This window comes from Tenrec ecaudatus, chromosome 6, assembly GCF_050624435.1.
Source record: "Tenrec ecaudatus isolate mTenEca1 chromosome 6, mTenEca1.hap1, whole genome shotgun sequence".
Classification (NCBI taxonomy): Eukaryota; Metazoa; Chordata; class Mammalia; order Afrosoricida; family Tenrecidae; genus Tenrec; species Tenrec ecaudatus.
The window spans coordinates 149,418,212-149,440,917 of NC_134535.1; the positions used below are offsets into that span (position 1 = coordinate 149,418,212).

Below are 22,706 nucleotides of genomic sequence, written 5' to 3' on the forward strand. Positions count from 1 at the left end.
CGGCTTGTTGCTCCCCGCACCTCTCGGGAAGGGATCCTGGTCCCATTTTGCTACGGCGGAGCTTGCCTGGGGAGTCCCTGAATCAAGCTTTCACCGTTTAGTTCCCCCCACCCACCTTGAACATTAAAACAAAATGGTGAGAGTTTCCACAGCAAATTAGATTCCCATTGAACCCTTTATCCGCTGCCTGTTCCATGCCATGAGTTGTCACCCTGCAGCGTGTCCGTGAGCTCCCCACGCCCACCCCTTCTTCCCTGTGACCATCTCTCCTTGCCATCTCTTTGCTTTTCCGGGCAGATGCTGCTCGCTGGGGCTCGTACAGTAAGTAGATTGTTCTAAGACGCACATTCCTCACGGGTGTTGTTGTTTATTTTATAGGCCTGTCTGATTTGGCAGAAAGGTGACCTCCAGGGACAGTTTCCTAGCCGAGTCTAGTGGGCAGCCCCCGCAGACCTGACCAGATCCTGTGGGCAAAGCTGGTGTTTGATCTCGAAAGCAATATGTGCCAAGCGTTTTCACACTTGATCGGGTTTCTTGTTCTGTGTCAGTTGCCCCTTCTCCTCCTCGGACCTGATTTGCTCTTTTCCTCTCGGGGAGGAAAGATTGGTTCCGGTTAAGCGTATATTAAGGTCTGTTTTTAGAGGCAGCTGGAGTCATTGTAATAAAGGCCGGCATTACCCCTTAACCTGGTTGGATTCAAAATATGCATTGGCACAGAGCAGTTATTGCGCTGCCTTCTAGAAGATTGGTTGAACCATTCTGATACAGAACTGGGTCAGCTTAAAAACAAGACAGGGAGGCCCTAGTCACAGATGGCTTATCTATTCAGTTCATGTCGAGGATTCTTTAAATGATTGCTCATCTGAAGTGTAAAACATTTGCTTCCTATTTAAGATTTACTTAAGAAGAAACTCCCCCCCCCAGCTTTAATGTGTTATAAAATATTAAATGAGAGATCAAGAACAAGAAAAGCTGACTCAATGCGCCTTCCATTTGTGGATTGCCTTTTGAAAAATGTTTCCAGTGAGTGTGTATTTCAGTGGCAGCTGCAAGTACTGAATGTTATAATTCAAGTCTCGAATTTTTTTTCTTTATTTAAAGAGAGGAAGGGAAATGTTACAGAAATCTGAGCCTTCGTCTGTTTACATAGTGATAGACATTTTCCTATGATAGCTCAAAAGCCAAACTCACCGCTTTGAAGTTGATACCAACTCATAGTTACCCTATATAGGAGAAGGCAGACACCCTGGTGGGTTTCGGAGACAGCTATTCTTTATGGTATCAAAATTCTCATCTTTGTCCCTCAAAGAGGCTGGTGGTTTCGAACTGCTGACTTTGTGATTAGTAGCCCGACACATAACCACTACATCACCAGGACTCCTCGTTCCTATGGTAGGTTGCTAAATATAAATATGTGGAGAAAAAAAAAAACACGATTGCTAGAAATGGGTCCAGATGGAAATGTGATGGATTACCCAGGTGACTTCAATACCTCTCTAGGCTGGAGCCTCATTTAGGACACTTTTGCTCACGTAGTCAGGTATATCTAAGTCACAAAGGAGTATATAACACACGCATGTAAACCTAGTGCCCATGGGGTGAGGCGGGTCAGTAGAAGGTCAGGTAACAACAGTGCCGTTGTGTAAAACGTGATCCTCCCGTTGTTTCCATTGATCCGGGCCTCTCTCCTGAAGTCTTGCCATTGACCGTGCGAAATTCCCGGGTTAGCACCCACGGGACTCACACAGTGCCCTCTTCAGAAGTATTTAGACTTGTGCCTCGGCAAACTAATTACATGTTAGCACAGTCAATCAAAATTCAGAGATGCCCAGCGGACTGAACCGCTTTAAACAAGAGCAGAGAACGCCATACCAGCTTCCATGGGGGAAAGATTGACATAATGGATCTATTGTAGTCTATTAAATCTGAAGAGAGGAGTAACATTTCCAGTTGTTGCTCTTGATGGATTTCTCTTTGGCAGCTTAGACTGTGTTTCATATTTGGGGGAGTACTTGTGTCTCTTGCACTCAGTTCTACTCGCTGCCATCAAGCAGACTGACTAATAGCAGCCCTACAGGACCGGGTAGAACGGCCCCTGTGGGCTTCTGAGACTGTTACTCAGCCGAAACCTAGACTTGCCTTGAAGTAGCTCAAGCTTGTAAATGCTAAAATTTGAACGATTCTTCTATACTTAGTGTCTTCAGTCTCCAACTTAAATAACAAGTAATGAATCTTTGGAGGAGTAAGAAGGTAGGCGCCTCGCCTTAGATCAATGACTACCAGTAGGTAATGTGGCTAAGTCAGCCAGCACACAGTCAGTCATTTGCCCAGTAATCCCCTTGTGGCCTGAAAATTAGTTGAATTTAAAAATATTCACAGGCATTTTAGATCAATGAAAATTAGACCCTCCAATAAAAGGAAAACACTCAACTCAGATTCTGATTTTGTACCAAAATCAGCATCATTCTCTGCGTGTATGCTTTCTTTCTATTTTCATAGAATTTTCCATACTAACTTAAAAGGTGATTTCATTTTATAGGTAATGCCCGGAGCCCATGAGTGAGATGTTTTATGTTGAATTCAGAGCAATGGCTTTTATGTTGACTTCAAATCAGTGGATTCAGTTTTATAAAGCACATGAATCACTACTTATATAGCTTCTTTTTCATGGGAAATGTGCTCTTTGTTTAACGGGTCTATTGTTGGAAGTGACATAAACTTAAAATTTCGTAAATCAAAAAACATTGAGAAGGGAAAGGATTGCCAATTTTAGCAAGTGAGATTCTGTTTTTAAAAAGTCTAGTTTTATTGATCTCAACTGTTGTTGAGGAGCTTCAAAAAGTTTGTGGAAAATGGAATGGAAAGATAATGGGATTTTTGCCCAAACTTTACAAACCCCCCCTACGGCAGTTAGAACTAGACTAAGAACTGAATGTCTGAAAACATCCGTTAGTCCTGTAACGCCGAGTGCGATGTTTTTGTAACATTTAATTAAATGTATATATTAATATATATTGATAACTATGAAAGTAAAGAATAAAAACAAAAAAATTTTTTTCCTGAAATTAGAAATTCAGGCGGTATAGGGTTAGATCCGGTGCTTTATTTAACACTTGGTTGGCAGTTGCTGGCGCTGTGGCATGATTCCGGATTTACAATGTGGGTATCAATTCTACTCTTCCCTGGTAATGCAGCGGTTATGCATCGGCTGCTAACTGCAAGGTCGCCTGTTCTGCTGGACAAAGAGGAAGCCTTCTGCTCCTGTGAAGACTTGTAGTCTTGGAAGCCTAAAGGGACAGCCCTACTTTGTCCTATAGGGTCACTGTGAGTTGGAATTGACTTGGTGGCAGTGAGTTTGGGTGTATGGAGGATATCCCAAGAGCCTGTCACAGGGATGAGGTTCGGCGGATTTCCAAAGGAGCATTGCAGGAGGAACCCACTGGAGCACACCTGCTCTCCCCACACCGCCTTGCTGGTGAGCACTCCAGACCGGTGTGTACTTTGTGGCAACTCTTGAGTTCGTGGAAGTGGGTGGCACCCCAGCAGGAGGAGAAAGCCCACTGCCCATGTCACTTGGTGCGGATCACAAACTGAGGGAGGCTTGCAGCATTCTGCTTTGTTTACGAGCGGCCTTCTCTCCATGAGCAGTGGCGCTCACTCTGCCTTCTCGTGGGAGGTTCCCAGAAAGTGATGGTGATTTTAGTTCATCGTATTATCTCTCATCTCCTTCCTTGAGTTTTCGTTTGGGTTTGTTTTTTGATAAGGGGTGGGGTGGATTTGCCCTTCTCTACTCTTTGGGTGCTTGCTGACAACTTTAAAAAATATAAGAGGGAACTCATGAAAGCACAGTTGTTGCTTTTCTAAGTAAAGGTTTAGAGAAATTCCTTTTGAAAACACATTGTTTTTACTATGGAGCATTCACAATATATGGTCACGCAGAAAGACGACATCTTCGTGTGTTCCTATAAAATCCCAAACCAAACCCTGTGCCTTCGGGTTGTTTCTGACTCATAGCAACCCTGTGTCAGGTTTCTGAGACTGTAAATCTTTATGGGAATAGATCATCTCATCTTTCTCCTTTTGAGCGGCTGGTGGATTTGAACCGTTGAATTTGTGGTCGGCAGCCCAACGCCAAGTCCACAGTGTGTCTAGGGCTCCATTTATTTTCGACTTACATTTACAAAATTGAAAATATATATTTTGTATTAATCTCTAAGTGACAAACTTTGATGGCATGACATAACTGAGCCTTCTCCTGCATCAGGAAATTGCTGGCTGTTCCGCTGTCTCTGTGTAGACTTCCTTTAAGCCCCTTTCCCTGACATCTGTGGCCGAGACTGCTAGTGAGCTCCGCTCAGAGTACCACTGTGTTCTGGCCACGTGGAGTGTCTTTCCTCGCCTCGCCACGGTCCAGGATGTGGTTGTGGAGGCCGGGCATTTTGGACCATGTGCACAAAGGTAAGCAGCTGGAACATCCCAGCCATCTGGGACTTTACATGAGAGTCAGACAAGCTTCTGCCTTCTGCACTCTGGTCATTTGAGCTAGATCGCACACCGCTTAACCTAGGTACAATTAGCATTGGCTTTGTACAAATATTTTCTATTCTTTTTTTAAAAGCAACAACATGGTGGCAAGATGTATATAAATAAAAAATGAACCACGTTACCATTTTTATGTGGACAATTCAGACATCTATTAGCTTTAATGGTTATAGCAGTGGTGTTTTCAACAGCCTCACAAGTATGCAAAAGCTGGACGGTGCACAAGGAAGGCCAAAGAAACTTGGCTATATCTGAATTAGGGTGCTGGCAAAGAATCATGACTGTGCGTGGTGCGGACCGCCATAGAGCAAACAAACCTGCTTGCAAGAACTACAACCAGAATGGTCCTTACCGGCAAGGATGACAGTCTTCCTCTTACATAGTTTGGCCGTGTTCTCAGGAGGGATTAATCCCTGGACAAGGACTTTTTAGGTAAAAGAGAGTGAGCAAAAAAGCGGAAGGCCCTCAACAGGACGGATTGACACAGGGACTGCCACCCTGGGCTCAAAGCGAGCAGTGGTCGTGAGGCTGGCGCAGAACTGGCCAACGCGCCCTTCCGTGGTCATGCTGACTGAGCGGCACCTAGCAGCAGCAGCCATTGCTGTTACTCCCTGTCATGTGTCCCGCAGCTCTCCTTCTGCCTATCCCCAGAGGGTTTCCATCCATCCAGATAGCAACACAAGGCTCCTTCACCGACGACGCGTCCCTGTCTCCTTCTCTCAGCCCCTGCGAACCACTGCCATCTCTGTGCGTTTGACCATTAGTATCTGACATATTTAGTATGATTCCTCCATGTGACGACGTGTCTGCAGAACTTCATTTCTCTTTTATGGCAGACTAATATTTAATTGTATGGAATAGCACGCTGTGTTGGTCCCTCTGTTGATGGACGTCTGGCTTGTGTGATAGTGCCGCCTTAGACACTGCGGTGCCAGGAGCTCTTCACGTTCCTGCTTCCCCTTCTTGCTGGTTCGCCGGCCGAGGCACAGAATTCCTGGGTGACACGGTCATTCTGGGTTTCCCTTTTTGAGGACTCGTCATACCGGCCACTCACAATGGCGGCACCAGTTGACATTTCCCATCAGCCGTGCGTACGGGTTCCGATTTCCTCTGCCCTTGCCACATTGGTTATTTTTGGATTTTCTGTTAATAGTCATCCTAGACCTAGAGGATGTGATGAGCTATCTCATTGTGCCGTTAATTTGCATTTTTGATGACTAATGTTTCTGGTTGTTGATGTGAATAAACAGTGCTGAGATTAATATCCAGGTGCCTCTATCACTTCCTCCAGAATCTTCCTTAATAACTATTTTTAAATCTTCTTCCACCTAACAAGTTTAAGGGGGCAGTGTGGTGATTGAAATGAGCATTAATCTGAGCGTCATGAAATGCGTGTCTTTCGCCTTCAGTTTGATGTTACGCTAGTCAGTTAGCCTCTCAGTACCAGCATCTCCCTGTGCAAATTGAAGAAGTTGCTTTAAATGGACCGGTCTCCTTTAACATTGCCCTGAGCCTGAGGGATTAATGTCCTGTGGGTCACCGCTCAGGTGTATGGGGAAATCTTGGGAGGAGGGAAATCCCAGTCCTTCCACTCTCCTGTCTTGTCTCAGTTCTCATCTGCTCTTTACTTTTCTGGTGCCTGAATCCCCTTTCCTTTTTTCTCCCCTCAGCCATCCCCCAGTGGCCCATTAGCTCCCTTGTGGATTTGGCTGGTGTGAATCCTTATCAGCTAACAGACCCCATGTTCACCTTTGTGAGTTTTGGTGCCAAATTTCATTTGTGCAGCCTCCCTAGCTTGACCCGTGACCCTTGACTTTGCCCATTCTAATGGGGCGTGGAGAGTGGGGTGGTGGTGGTGAGGGTTTGCTTTCTTTCTTCCTCACTTTCTTCCTCCCTCTTTCTTCTGTCTTGTTTCTGTGTGCCTGGATCCCTAGGCACAGACTCATCTGCCACCGAACCTTTCTTCCCTGGGTCTCGCTATCTTGCTTTTTCTTATTGGCTGTTTTTCTGACGTGTTTTCCTTTTCAAAACCATCTCCAACTTCGCTCTTTCTGAGCCACCCTGCCCTGAGTTCCATCCACCCTCAGAATCTACACATCTGCCATTCGTTAGGATTGAAGGTTCTCTTTTACGATTGTACCTTCCTTGCTCTGCGTCCTAGAGTTAACCCCATGAGGTGGCAGGTTTGTTTTCCTGCTATACCACATACATCTTGTCCCATCACAGGAATTCTGTAGGGGAGCAAGCACCATGTGCTGTCTGTTCCTAACCGCAAAGATTGCATTCCAACATGGAACCCTGAATCGGGATGAACTTGTTCTGTTGCCGGTCAGCATTGGGAGAGTTAAGAGGAAGCCAGAAGATGAAAATGTGTCATGTAAGGGAATTTGGAAATATAAATATAATTTGGAAAAACACATCAAATCATTAACCTTGCTGACACACACTAACATTATTAAATAGAATAATGGTAATAAAATATTGAAAGGAATCTTATCTGGAGGGAAAAAATAATTATTTTGATTTATTAATTATTTCCATTCACTGAACTCTAACAGACCCAGAAATAGAAAAAAGGAGGAGCTAATGTATACCTAGAGCTGTGGTGGCATAGTGGTTGGTTACCCATTGGACTGCTAACTTCGAGGTCCGTAGTTCAAAGCCACTAGCTGGTCCAAAGGAGAAAGATAAAGCTTTCTACTCCCATGAGGAATTGCAGTCTCTGAAACCCCAGGGGCAGTTCCGCCCTGTCCTGGAGGGTCGCTGTGAATTGGCAGTGAGTTTGGTTGGGGAATGTATATCTGCTATTCAAAATAATATCTGTGAGCATAGGCGAGATGAGGCTGTAACAGAGGAACCTTTTCATTCTCCTGGCAGATATACTCCCTCAAGCCTTTAAAATGCTTGTTTTGGTTTGTTTAGGAAGAGTTATGCTTCAGATGTACCAATGAAGCCTATAAATAGCTGGACAATTTGTATTTTGTCTTTCAATTATATATAATCTTAAATATTTATATATGTACATTTATTTTAGCCTTTGAAATATTTTCTTTTTTATTCGGATCTCAGACTATAAAGCAAGCATTCACAAACTAAACTTCACGTTCGGCTGGCTTCTGGCTAATGAGTCCCGGTAGCATTTTATAAGTAGAACTAGTATGTATTAACTTGTATCAGAATTGGTTTTTTACATGAAATAGGCACCAGAATTGATTGATTATAATGAGGTAGTTTTAGAAAGAAATGAACCATGGTTCCAAAGGGGCTACATGTTGGGCTGCTAATCACAAGACCAGCAGTTCAAAACCACCAGCCAACTGTGCAGTCACCTCAACCTCTTTTTCAGAGTTATTCTTCTCTATTAACAATCTTACTGCCCCCCCCCCCAAGCTTCCAGTTTGATGTTTGGAATTGCTGTTGTCATTTTATCCCAAACAAATCTTAATGCTCAAGGCAGACTTTTTTTTTTTTTTACTAATTAATCTAAACTATTCTTCAGTTTTAGGAAGACTTGAAGGGGTATTTTTTTAGTTAAGGTTTAAAGATTTTTCTCAAGACAAGAGTTCATCCTTCCTCCAAGGCTCTAAAATGTCTATAAGAATTTCAGCTTCTATTCTGCACCTCCCTGTTTTGCTGAGGATTTTCCTATAGAATTGGTGATCAACATTTTTGTCATGGTAGCTGGGCACCATCCTGTTCTTCTCGCCTCATGGCAGAAACTAGAAGGATTTACAAGAATCAAATCAGTGGGAGAGGGAGGAACAGGACTGAATATCCAAGAGAGAAGATTGCTTAATGAACTGGACCAAAAGCAGAGGGAATTATCAAACTTCTTGAAGGAGACTGTATTAAATGCAATTCTTCTCGTACAACCATTTCTCAGAGCCAGCTACTCTCTTGTGAAGCACACGTATATAAGGATATACATTGTTGGCTGGTCCTATCGTCACCTCTCCCTACAACTTCAGCTTCAGTAGTTACAGCCCCCTGCTTCCTTGGCTTATTCTTATAATGACCTCCTTTCTTTGTTGACCGTTCATTTCTGGGCCAGCCTTGACCTCTGAACCTTTCTAGGGCTTGTCTCTGACTTACTACTTCGGCCAAGGATGATGTGGCTGTGGAGAGCTGGCAGGTAGCATTTACATCACTCTCAAGAGCCGAAGGAACAGGCTGAGAAAGGGACAGGGCCACAGAACCAGTGAGCAGGCTGAAACCTTTTTGTTTGTTTGTTTGTTGCTAATCTTACTTTAGGTTAGAAGCCATATTATGACAGCTGAAAGGTTGGCTACTTGTTCTGGAATGAAGGTTGTGGTGGTGGTCGCTGGGCCTGAGTTGGCCCCAGGCACATAAAGACCTCATGCCCGATGGAACACAACACTGGCTTGTCTTAGGCCATCCCGTGATCACTTGCAGTGGGTGGTTATTTGGCAGTAGGTCACCAGACCGTGCTTCCTAGTCTGTCTGCTGACACCTCTTCAGCATAGCAGCATGCAGGCCTTCCCTGGCAGATGAATGGTGGAATCAAACCGGGGCCTCACCTGCATGTATGAAAGGAAGTTGCAAATACTACTGAACCACCACTGCCCTCATGGACCTATACCTCATGTTGGAGGGGAAAAGAGCAGTTCCTACCAGAGTCGCAGAGATGAGCCACTGACAGAGACAAATGCTCTCACGTCACTTCTCAGAAGCCCGAACGGCAGGTAAATCCCACGACTGCGCTGTTGGGCGGCTGTGTGATTGACTTCATACGAGATGAGTGGGCCGATCCAGCACGAGAGAAGTGTGGCCAGCCACTGAGCACACTGCCTCTGCCTCGGCTGACTTCCCCAGTGTTGGGTGTGAAGTAAGCCCATCAGTTGTGCAGTGTTGTGCATCTTTCGGTTACCTTTGCTTTATTTCCAGTGCTATACCCAAACCTCCTTATATATTTCTCTCCCTTTCAATACCTGTCCTTCCAGAAGAGAGGTTTGGTATCCCAACCAGAATACACACAGGCTGTTCACAAGAGAAAACATAAAAATTGCCGTTAAATAGCAAAAGATGCGTAAGCAGTAGAAATGCATAATTGAGAGGTAGTGTAGCAGAGTAACAGGGATTCTGGAACCAGACTGGCTAAATCCCAGTCCTGGTTTTGTCACACTGTAATTAGTTAGCCTCTCTATGTTTCAGTTTTGTTAAAAACAAAAACAGGTGTGGGTCTCCAAACCGCCTGGAGCTCAAGATGCCCTTGTCCTTCTCTGCTCCCCCTTCCCTCCAGGGAGTTCTTTCCCTGCCTCAATAAAGCCTTTTGCAACTTCAAAAGAAAAAAACAAACAAACAAAACCGGAACAGCAGTAATAATTATAATGAGACTTGACCTCTGAAAGAAGCATTGGTTAAGTGCTTAGCTGCAAACCACCAGGTCCATGGTTCAAACCCATGAACTGCTGATGGGGAGAAAGCTGTGGCGGTGTGATTCTGTAAAGAAACACTTTGGAAGCCCTATGGGGGACCTACTCTGTCCAGTGGGGTTGTAATGACTCAGCATCTACCCACGGGTTCACCTTCCAAAGTCAGAGAACTGACAAAGTTGTTGCCTGTAAAAGTGTTTAGGAGTGTCTAGAGCAGCGGTTCTCAACCTGTGGGTCGACATCCCCTTGGGGGTCGAACGACCCTTTCACAGGTATCGCTTAAGACCATCGGAAAACACAGAAATATTTCACAATATATAATTACATATTGCTTTTGTGATTAATCACTATGCTTTACATTTTTTAAATTGATTTTTAATCATTTTATTGGGGGTTCATACAACTCATCACAATCTATCCATCCATCCATTGTGTCAAGCACATTTGTACATTTGTTGCCATCTTCATTCTCAAAACATTTGCTTTCTTGGCCCTACAGGGGACAACACTGGAGACTTAGTGTTAGGATTAGCACAGTCTGACCCTGCAACACTGAAGCAAAACACTAAAGGCGTGCAGCAGAGCAACGGGGGAGCAGAGCAGGGAGCTCCCGAGGGAGTGCAAAGGATAGACTTTGGGGCCAGAGTGTGGTACCCCATTGGACTTGACTGGAGGACATGCCTAGAGGTCAAAAATCAGACCTAGATCTATTTACAAGTTTTTCTTTCTTTTTTTAATTTTTAAAATTTCTTTCTTTTTTTTCTTTCTTTAATTACTTAATTCTTTTCTGGGTCATTGGTTTTCTTTATTGTTGCCATCGTTGTGTTCTCTTTTGTTGTTGTCTTGCTATGCCTTGTTTTTTGGTGCATGTCATTATCTCTGTAGAGCTATCTAGATAAAATAAGCTGGATGAACAGTCTGGAGGAGAAAACAATGGGACTTATGGTTCCAGGGACATGGGAGAGGGCGAGGCGGGGAAAAGGAGGTGGTGTGACCAACCCAAGAACAAGGGAGCAACAAATGATCTAAAATTAGTGTCAAGGAGGGTGGGTGTAAGAGGCCTGGTAGGGATTCAGAAAGGGCAATGTAACCGAGAGAGATATTACTGAAACCCAAATGAAGACTAAGCATGATAGTGGGACAAGAGGAAAGCAAAAGGAAATAGTGGAAAGAACTAGGTGACAGATGGTATTTATAGAGGTCCAAAGACTGGAATGTACATATATAAATATATTTATATGAGTGTGGAGAAACATCTATGTGCATATATTTAGAGGTTTAGTATTAAGGCAGCAGATGGACATTGGGCCTCCACTTAAGCACTTACTCAATGCAAGAATACTTTGTTCTAATAAATTGGCATTCATTGATGCACACCTTCCCGACACGATTGCTGAAGAAAAATGTATGCATAAGCAAATGTGAAGAAAGCTGACAGTGCCCGGCTACCAAAAGATATAGTGTCTGGGGTCTTAAAGGCTTAAAGATAAACAAGTGGCCATCTAGCTGAGCAGCATCAAAGCCCACTTGGAAGAAGCACACCAGTCTGTGTGACCATGAGGTGTAGAAGGGACCAGGTATCAGGCATTAAAGAACAAAAAATCATATCATTGTGAATGAGGGTGAGTGCAGAGTGGAGACAGAAAGCCCATCTGTAGGCAACTGGACAGCCCCTTATAGAAGGGTCACGGGGAGAAGACAAGCCAGTTAGGGTGCAAGGTAGCAATGATGAAGCATACAACTTTCCTCTAGTTCTTAAATGCTTCCTCCCCCAACTATCATGATCCCAATTCTACCTTACAAATCCAGCTAGACCAGAGGATGTACACTGGTACAGATAGGAACTGGAAACACAGGGAATCCAGGACAGATGACCCCTTCAGGACCAGTGGTGAGGGTGGCGATACCAGGAGGGTGGTGGGAAGGTGGGATAGAAAGGGGGAACCGATTATAACATATAACCTCTACATGTAATCTCCTCCCTGGGGGATGGACAACAGAGAAGTGGGTGAAGGGAGACGTCAGACAGTGTGTGATATGACAAAATAATATAATAATATATAAATTATCAAGGGCTCATGAGGGAGGGGGGAGCAGGGAGGGAGGGGGTAAAATGAGCTGATACCAAGGGCTCAAGTAGAAAGCAAATGTTTTGAGAATGATGATGGCAACAAATGTACAAATGTGCTTGACACAATTGATCTATGTATATATTGTGATAAGAATTGTACGAACCCCCAATAAAATGACTTAAAACAAACAAAAAAACATTTGCTTTCTGCTTGAGCCCTTGGTATCAGCTCCTCATTTTTCCCCTCCCTCCCCATTCCCCCTCCCTTGTGAACCCTTGATAATTTATAAATTATTATTTTGTCATATCTTACACTGTCCGACGCCTCCCTTCACCCACTTTTCTATTGTCCGTTCTCCAGGGAGGAGGTTACATGTAGATCCCTATAATCAGTTCCCCCTTTCTACCCCCACTTTCCCTCCACCCTCCAGGCATCGCCACTCTCACCACTGGTCCTTAAGGAGTCATCTGTCCTGGATTCCCTGTGTTTCCAGTTCCTATCTGTGCCAGTGGTACATCCTCTGGCCTAGCCAGATTTGTAAGGTAAAATTGGGATCATGATAGCGGAGGGGGTGCACAGGGGGAGGAAACCTTTAGGAACTAGAGAAAAGTTGTATGTTTCATGGTTGCTACACCATGCTTTAATTATGTTCAACTTGTTACAATGACATCACATCCTGCATATCAGATATTTACATGATTCATAACAGTAACAAAATGATATTTGTGAAGGAGCAATAAAAATACTTAGACGGTTGGGGTCCACCACAACAGAAGGTGTTGAAGGCTCACAGCATCAGGAAGGTTGAGGACCACTGATGTAGCGTGTGGCTGTTCACATGACATCAGTGATGATGACCGGGATAGTCCTGCCTTCCGTGATAACCGTGCCTCATAAAGTGGACGTATCCGTGTACATGTCACCAGTTGGTCTCAGACTTCCTGTCCTCACATTCTTTAGCTATTAGCAGACTTTAAAATGCCCGACAGAACAGTGAATTAAAACGTATCTGAAATATATATATATATATATATATATATTTCTTTAACTTGTGAGGGTCTTTGGATTTTCCCTTTTCTCATCGCTGGTGAAACCAGGCAACCATTTCATGTTATTGGGGTCTCTTCTTTTGTAATGTGTTTGTTTATATTTGTAGTCCATTTTTCTTTACTTTTTAAAAATCATTTTATTAGGGGCTCATACAGCTCTTATCAAAATCCATAATACATCAATTGTATAAAGCACATTTGTTCGTTCGTTACTCTCATCATTCTCAAAGCATATGCTCTCCACTTAAGCCCCTGGCATCAGCTCCTCATTTCCCCCCTCCCTCCCTACTCCCCCTCCCTCGTGAACCCTTGATAATTTATAAATTATTATTTTGTCATATCTTACACTGTCCGATGTCTCCTGAGTACCCTTCACTCACTTTTCTGTTGTCCGTTCCACAGGGAGGAGGTTACATGTAGATCCCTATAATTAGTTCCCCCTTTCCAATCCACCTTCCCTCCAGCCTCCCGGTATTGCCACTCTCACCATTGGTCCTGAAGGGATCCTCCGTCCTGGATTCCCTGTGTTTCCAGTTCCTATCTGTACCAGTGTACATCCTCTGGTCTAGCTGGATTTGTAAGGTAGAATTGGGATCATGATAGTGGACAGGAGGAAGCATTAAAAATTAGAGGAAAGTTGTATGTTTCATCATTGCTACCTTGCACCCTGACTGGCTCGTCTCCTTCCCCCGCCCGCCCGACCCTTCTGTACGGGGCTGTCCAGTTGCCTACAGTAGGCTTTGGGTCCCCACTCCGCACTCCCCCTCATTCACAATGATAACCTCATCCCTTCAACATGTCATGATCACACAGGCTGCTGTGCTTCTTCCATGTGGACTTTGTTGCTCCTCAGCTAGTTGGCCGCTTGTTTGCCTTCAAGCCTTTAAGACCCTACATGCTATACTTTTTGATAGCCAGGCACCATCAGCTTTCTTCACCACATTTGCTTATGCACCTGCTTTGTCTTCAGCGCTTGTGTTGGGAAGGTGAGCATCCTGGAATGCCACTTTAATAGAACAAAGTGTTCTTGCATTCAGGGAGTACATAAGTGAAGACCCGATATCCATCTGCTACCTTAATACTAAACCAAAAATATGTGCATATAGATCTATTTGCCCATCCTCATATATAAATATATTTACATATGTACATGCCTTTATTTAGACCTCTATAAATGCCCTGTCTCTTTGCTCTTTCCTCTATTTCTTTTGACTTTCCTCTTGTCCCACTATCATGCTCAGCCTTCATTTTGGTTTCAGTAATTCCTCTCAGTTACATTACCCTTGATCATGCCCTACCAGACCCCTACACCCTCCTCACCACCAATTTGGATTACTTGTTCCCTTGTCCCTGGGTTTGTTTACACCACTTCCTTTCCCCCCAACCATCCCTACTCTGCCATAGAACTGTCAGTCCCATTGTTTTCTCCTCCAGAGTGTTCACCCAGCCTATCTTATTTAAACAAACCTTATAACATGGACGGACATAATAACATGCACAAAAAGAAGACAGAGCAAAACCAAGAAACAAAATAAAACAAAACAAAACAACAAAAAGCCAATGACAACAACAAAAAAATTCAACATAACAACAACAAAAAAGAAAAGCTTGTAGTTAGTTCAAGGACTTTTGTCCTTTATGAGTGTTTTCCGGTCCAGTCTGATGGGGTACCAAGCCCTGGCTCCAAAGTCTAGTTTTGGTGTTCCCTGGGGACTTCATTGCTCTGCTCCCCTTGGGGTTCTGTTGCACACCCTTTGCTTTTTGCCTCAATATGGTGGGATCAGATCAGGTACAAGTCCCACTCTGTGTCTCCAGTGTTGTCCCCTGTACAGCTATGGGTCAGTGAGGGATGTCCTGTCTCATAGTGGAGCCGGCCAGATGGTCTTCTCTGGCTGCTCTGAGTGGGAATATCATTGTCAAGCCTTGGTGGGCCAGGATATGTTCCACTCTCTCTTCCTCCCCCTTCATTTGCTCCCGTGTGCTCTGATCAGACATGTCCCTCTCCCTGAGCTGTAGCTTCAGTGCTGTCCTCTGAAATAAATTCTTCTAGGGGGAGGGGAAGCTGTCCACTTAGTTGGGATTGGGCCAGGCCCCTCAGACCTCGGCTGGTAGTTTCAAACTTCTGACCTTTTGGTTAGCAACCCAACTTGTAGTGGATAAAAGAGCCAAGGCTGTCTGCTTCCCTGACCTGAAGATTTACAGTCTCAGAGACTCTTTCCAGGGTTGCTATGTGCCAGAATCGACTTCCCAGCAGTGGTGGCTTTCTGTGGTTTCAAGCTCTTTTTAAAAAAAATCATTTTATTGGGGCTCATACAACTCTTATCACAATCCAGACATACAGCAATTGTGTAAAGCACACTTATACATTTGTTGCCCTCACATTCTCAAAATTCGCCTTCCGCTTGGGTTCCTGGAATCAGCTCATTTTCATTTTTTCCCTGCCCCTCCGTCCCTGCTCTCCCCACCTCCATGAACCCTTAATAATTTAAAAATTATTATTTTATCTTATCTTACACTGCCCGGCGTCTCCCTTCACCCACTTTCCTGTTGCCCATCCCCCAGAGAGGAGGATATATGTAGATCCCCGAGATCGGTTCTCCCTTTCTTCACCCCCTTCCCTCCCGGTGTTGCCACTCTCACCCTTGGTCCTGAGGGGTTCATCTGTCCTAGATTCCCTGTGTTTACAGTTCCCATCTGTACCGCTGTGCATCCTCTGGTCTAACCAGGTCCACAAGGTAGAATTGGGATCATGATAGTTGGAGGGGAGGAAGCGTTTAAGAACTAGAGGAAGGTTGTGAGTTTCATTATTGCTACACTGAACCCTGAGTGACTCATCTACTCCCCACTACCCCTCTGCAAGGGATGTCCAGTTGTCTACAGATGGGCATTGGGTCCTCATCATGCACCCCTCTCATTCATGATGTTATGATTTCCCCCCCGCCTTTGTTGCTTGAAACCTGGTCCCCTCGGCTCTTCATGATCACACATGTTGGTGTGCTGCTTCCATGTGGGCTTTGTTGCTTCTGGGCTAAATGGCTGCTTATTTACTTTCAAACCTTTAAGCCCCCAGATGCTATATCTCTCAATGGCCAGGCACCATCAGCCTTCTTCACCACACTTTCTTATGCACACATTCATCTTCCGTATTTATGTGGGGAAGGTGATCACACAATGATGGTTTATGTTCTTTGGTGTCTGCTACCTGATCCCTTCAACACCTCATGTTCACTTAGGCTTATGTGCTTCTTCTCTGTGGGCTTTGTTGCTTGTGAGCTGGATGGTCGTTTGTTTGCCTTCAAGCCTTTAAGACCCCAGACGCTATATCTTTTTGATAGCCGGGCACCATCAGCTTTCTTCACCATGTTTGCTTATGCACACATCTGTCTTCAGCGATCATGCTTGGAAGGTGGGTATCATGGAATGACCATTTAGCTGAGCAAGGTGCTCTTGTATTAAGGGAGTGCACTCGAGGAGGCCCAATGTCCACCTGCTACCCTACTACTGAACCTATAAATATGTGCACCTAGGTCTATTTCCCCCATAATCATAAATATATTTACATATGTACGTGTCTGTGTTTAAGCCCTTTGTATGCCCTTTGCCTCCTACTCCTTTCCTTTATTTGCTTATGCTTTCCTCCTGTCCCAATACCATGTTCAGCCTTCATTCTGGTTTCAGTAATATCTCTGTTACCTTGCCCTTGGTCACTCCCTACCAGTCCTCCCACCCCCACCCTCCACTTCAAGCTCTTATAATAAGGAATATTGTGTTAGTTTCTTCAACACCATTCATGCATTGTCAATACACTGAGGTAGTGGATGGACTTTGGGCCTCTGTTTAAGCCCTGCCTCAATGCAAGAACACTTTGTTCAAATAACCCAGCTTTCTCTGATGCTCACCCTCCCAGCACGATAGCTGACTCCAAAATGGGTGCATGAGCAAATGTGGTAAAGAAAGCTGATGGTGCCTAGCTATCAAAAGATAGTATCTGGGGTCTTAAAGGCTTGACGTTAAACAAGCGGCCATCTAACAGAGAAGCAATAAGCCCACATGGAAGAAGCACACAATCATGAGGTGTCGACGGGATCAGGTAACAGGCATCAGAAAACCCAAAACAAACCAAAAAATACACATATTGTTAAGAATCATGGGGGGTAGGAGCAGAAACCTAAAACCTATCTGTAGACAATGGTGCATCCCCAAACAGAAGGGTCACAGGGAAGGGAGGAGTCAACCAGGGTGCACTATACACTAAGGAAACACAATTTCTTCTGGTTCCTTGATACTTCCTCAGTTCCCACTATTATGACCCCAGTCTTGTCTTTCACTGTGGGCTAGACCGGAGCATATACACAGGTACAGATAAGAGATAAAAGCTCATGACCCAAGGAATTCAGGAACAGGAATGGGAGTAGTGATACCAGGGGGCTAAGGGGAAGAGGAGGGATGGAAGGAGGAACAGATTACAATGATCTACACATAACCACACACACCCATGGGCCAAACAACAGAAACCATGGGGGAAGGGAAACCACTTGGTATAAGATATGAAATAATAATAATTTATAACTTAGCAAGGGGTCACAAGGGTGGGAGTGGGGGAGGGAGGGAAAAAAGAGTAGCTGATTCAAAGGGCTCACATAAAAAGTAAATGTTTAGAAAATAGTGGTGGCAACACAGGTACAAATATGCTTGATACAATTGATGTAGGGATTGTTATGAGTCCCCAATATAATGATCTTGTAATTTAAAAAAAGAAATGATCACTAGCATGTTACAAAAACAAGGCGGGGGTGGGGGAGAAAGACACCCGGGCAGTTCTCCCCGTCCCTTCGTGTTGCTGTGAGCTGGGATTCCTTGGTAGCGGCGACTTGTTTGGTTTGGTCCGTTTGCGGCTGATACGGTGGCTGTCCGTGTGCTCTCTCAGAAAGGAACAGCGTAGATGACAAAGGCTCCAGACTGAAGTGTTCTAACGGTTGGGGTTGTTTTCCCTTAGAGAATATTTTTTGTTCCTCTTGATAGTAAAAGATCTTTATGAGAACAATATCCCCTGAGAGAGAGCGAGGGAGAGGCAGCTTTCTTTAGCTCTGTTGCAGCGAGATGAGTGGTTTATCTGCCAAGAGATGTTTTACTGGGGAATTTTTTTTACCACAAACCTCCCTGGAGAGACCGAATCAACTGTAGATTGATTGGTAAATCAGCGCCAACACAACTAGGAGAGCTATTTGACGTCCGGTATAAAACATGGCTTCTCTTACATCCTCCCCGATGAAGTGGCATCCGGACGCCTGGCAGGGGGATGGTATGTGGACTTACACCCCTGCCTTGTCTGTCTGTTAACTTCGTCCTCCCACACAATTCCATTGTCCCCTCGCAGAGCACTGTGGCTCTATAACACCGTGCCTGGGGTTTGTTTTTGGTTTTCCCTGAGATGACCGCCATGCTGTTGTCTGTCACAATTCCTTGATGTTATTGCCTGACCCTTTTTGAATTTCCTCACAGAAGTCCTGGAGGGGATTTGGGAGCCAAAAAGAAAAAGAAGAAACAAAAGAGAAAAAAGGAGAAACCGAACTCCGGAGGCACCAAGTCAGATTCGGCGTCTGATTCTCAGGAGATTAAAATGCAGCAGCCTTCAAAAGTGAGAGCCGATTTATTTCACCCTCTGTGGTTTCCCGTGCATGCGAGAGTGGGTTTGCCCAGCTTACCCCTCAGTTGAACCAGGCATGTAGCTAGGCTTTCTCTCTTGACTATTGAATGGTAGGTACCAGGGAGAGAAGGGTGCTCCCAGCCTCCCGACAGCTGCCGTTGGCACCCAAATAGCCAGCAGGTACTTACTGTGCTTTCATGTGTCTGTGGGTACCCCCCCCCACATACACACGTGCTCCACCCCCTTCTCTGTGAATTGTATTTAGACTAGCTTTGGGAGACAACTGCGTGTGAGCGTGTCAGGGTGTGTTTTGTTTGTTTGTTTTTTTAAGTTACACTTAATATTTGATGACTTTTAGTTCAGAAGATATTCACATTTTAATTTCTCTGGGTGTCTGTCTAATTACCTGAATAGCACAACGCCATCTGGCAGCAGATTTCAGCGGAAACACCTATGGGTAAGTCTTACATTGACTTTGAATCAGGCCAGTCTTCAGCGGCCATTCCTCATTGTGTAGCCACGGGTGGTTCATACATCCTCACCTGCCCCACCCTACCCCCACCTGGTGTAGGCCACAGTAACAGCTGCCCAGCTGTGCTCTGTGCCTGGTAGGTTACCAGCAGCAGGGGGAAGGTTGGTGGTGCCCCATGGGCATCTACTGCACAGACAGCAGCCGCCCTCCCCCCACCCCACCTTCCCTTTGGAGGGCAACCCCAGCCACCCTGGCCGACAACCTAGGCCCTGTGTGCTAGGGAATCCAAAGCCTTCTGATGTAAGAGCCTCAAGGGTGACTGGGGAAGAACCCCAAGTTCAACAAAATCGGCATGATATGGATAACTGATTGTCACTCAGCAGGAATTGTCCTGGGATAGGGTCCAGGGAAGGGGCCCGCAGGGATGGGGGGGTGGGGTGGAAACACACAAGCTCTTACACATACACTTGCACATAAGTTACCGACCCGCATGAAAGCCGTTTCCTTACTTGTACAGTGGGAGTGATACTACCCCCTGTCAAACTCACAGGCAATAATAAATTAGAGATCATTTTTAATAAAATGATCTTTTATCTGGTGAAGGGGTCGATGGCAGTGGGTTTAAAGTACTCTGTATACAGCAGGCGTCACTACTATGCAAGTGTAGTGGATGTTCCTTTTTTCCCCTTGTGTGAAGCTCACCTTGCATCCCCTGAGGTGAGTCGTGGTTTTTCCCACTGCCTGTGTAGAAAGTCTGAGAATTGAAAGGACTTACCCTAGTTTTCCCCTGACTGACTGTGTGAGATGAGGACAAAGCCGTCCAGTTTGATTCTCACGCAGTGAAAATGGTACCCACTAGACATAGTTTCCAAGGTAACGGGCATGGAGGATGCCACCATAAGTGTGCACGGTATCTCTCTCATTTCTGAACCTCATTTCATCAAATAAGTGTGGTGGTAGCTCATATGCAATTGTCGGCATCTCCTTATTGCTTCTACCATCCCCATTGGCTTCTGCCCTTCCTCTGTGTCAATGGTCGTTCTGACCCTCCCCTAGCTCTGATGGCTTGTGAGAAACGAGCCACCCAAGGCAAAAGGAACTCTGAGCATATGTGGTAGAGAATTTCTTGCTTCTTTCCCCCCCTCTTGTTAGAAGCATGTCTAAATTATTTCAATGAGGAATTTCCTCCATTTTTTTTAACTAAGTACCACCCCCACCCCACTCCTTCTTCAACCATCACCCACTGAAGACCATACCTTAAAGTACAGTAGATTGTATTTGGAGAATGTTCTGGGTTATACTCAAGAACCAAAATGTAGATGACATTGACTGTGGATTCTTGTATACTTAGTGGTAGAGGGTGTGGACTTTTCCCCCAAGATGATTACTTTGCAAAGTATTGAGTAAAGTGTGTGTATATATGTATGTGTGTGTGTGTGTGTGTATATATATATATATATATATATATATATATATATATATATATATATATATATATATATATATATATATATATATTACTGTTTAGTATTCCACTTGATGTGAGCGTAGAAACGGGTGTGGTGCCTGACTCTTCCATAGTAATGTAATCGTGGGAAGTCAATCCAGGGTTCGTTCTCACCTTCCCTCACTCAGATTGATTTCCCCTCAGGTGGTGCAGCTGTAGAAGGGGAATGGATAGATTTCCTTACTGCTCTATCCCTATGGGTTTGAAGACTGCTTGCTTAGTTTAAGTGTTTCTTGAGTGGTCGGTTTATGAAGGGAACCTTAGTTCACTGGATGAAGCTAATTATAGGTGGAATATAAACCATGCTGCGGTTTCTACATGGAGTTGGGATGGCATTGGTTCCTTGGGAACAGAGATGCTGATTCGTGTGTGCTGAATTTGATATATGAGCCTTAAAAGTCCTTGCTGTAGCCCAAGTCGTTTGTAGTTGGCTACTAACCTAAAGGTTGGCAGTTCACACCCACCCATCAGCACCGGGGAAGAAAGATGATCCAATTCCATAAAGATATAGCCAGGAAAGCCCTGTGAGGCAGTTGTACTCTTGGGACACATGGGTCATTACCCATCTGAATCGACTCTCAGCAGTGGCTGTGTTAGGGTTAAAGGATTTAACTCAAAGACTAGGAATTTTTAACTTGTCACAAAGAATTGGGTGTAGGCAGTGTGTGTGTGTGTGTGTGTGTGTGTGTGTGATAAACTGATGCAGGTTCATATATCCTTAGTCGAATGTACTGAGATCACAGTTGCTGTTTATTGTTGGGGTTGAAATGGATCTAACTTTCATTTTGTAAGATATTGGGTTATGTGGGAGGTTCATTAAAGATCCCAAACAAGAGAAATAATACAGAAACAAAATACCTTAGGAACTCCGCAGACGTATTTTGTTAAAGCAGCATGTGTAATTAAAATGACCCTTCTGATTCTGCTCTCAATCCAAATATGAAGTCAAACGGCATACAGTCTTGTCGCGATGCCGTCAGACTTCGTCACTTGGTCTCCGTCACACTAGCATTCCTAGGGAAATGCAGTGAGAGAAGCAAGCAGAAGATGGTCTCTACCCTGTTGTACTGTGCCCAACGGGCTAGCTTCCCAGCGTAAGTTGTTTGCTTCAGACTTCAGATTCAAACTGAGCAGAAACCTCAAGTGGCTGTACATCAACTCTGGAGACTTGATTTTATTCTTCCTTGGTGTTCGTGGTGTCTATAGGAAAATGGAGGGACTCAGGAATGTTTTCTAACCACAGTCGAGTTAGGGCTTAGGCATTCTTTGTATGTATCAAAATTCCTTTAAAATTCTGCTGCTTTGTGTCGAAGAACACATCAGAAGGTATTGTTACTCGGGTCCCAGTTAAGCAGCTTGTGTTGGTTCCCAACAAAACTTGATTAAACACATCCCTTGGGTCAGCGTGTGGCTGAAGACGCACTGTCTCAGTGATTTTAATTTAGTCTCATCTGGGGCTCTTCTGAAAAAAGGGGAGCTCGGGGCTACTACCAAATTTTAAATGATACTCAAGTAAATATCTTCCCAACTTGCGGAAGCCATACAACAGGTGTCTAGGAGGGCTGCCCCACATACGCCCACCCTTTGTAGATGAATCGAGCATTTGGAGGGAGGTGGACAAGACCTCAAGCATGAGCCGAGAGAAGGTAGACCATCAGCCTAGGCAAAGGCAGACCCTGGCTGAAGCTGGAAACCGGCAGGAGAGAACGTGGGATGGCTCGCTGACTGGACGGTCACAACGGGGGTTGCCATCTCACATGGTTTGGCATTGTCGGTTTTCAGTGAACGTCTCAGCCCCGGGAAGCTTTCGGCTACTTGGGTGTCTGCAGCTGGCTCCAAGATCAGCCCGCTCCAAGAGCGGATCTTCCCATCGTCTTCTAAGAAAGGTAGCAGCCAGGGAAGATGATTCTGTGCAACAGTGGTAACCAGGGATGAGTCTTGGGCTTCCTAAAATCATCCTGAGAGCAAGCTGCGGGCAGTGGTCTCCAAGAGTCTGCCGGCCCTGAAATTCAAGGCAGAGCACG

The 22,706-nt window shown here is 44.8% G+C and overlaps 1 protein-coding gene across 2 annotated transcripts in view; it reads left to right on the top strand.

The window, feature by feature from the left end:
• NMT2 (N-myristoyltransferase 2) overlaps nucleotides 1-22,706 on the top strand; it is a 47,337-nt gene that overhangs the window by 1,022 nt on the left and 23,609 nt on the right. Inside the window, exons 2-3 of one of the 2 annotated variants that reach the window (XM_075552332.1) lie at nucleotides 18,559-18,694; nucleotides 19,118-19,160. In XM_075552332.1, coding sequence (XP_075408447.1) covers nucleotides 18,559-18,694; nucleotides 19,118-19,160 — 179 coding nt within the window. The remainder of the gene's footprint in view (nucleotides 1-18,558; nucleotides 18,695-19,117; nucleotides 19,161-22,706) is intronic. The other variant, XM_075552331.1, reaches the window with a different exon arrangement.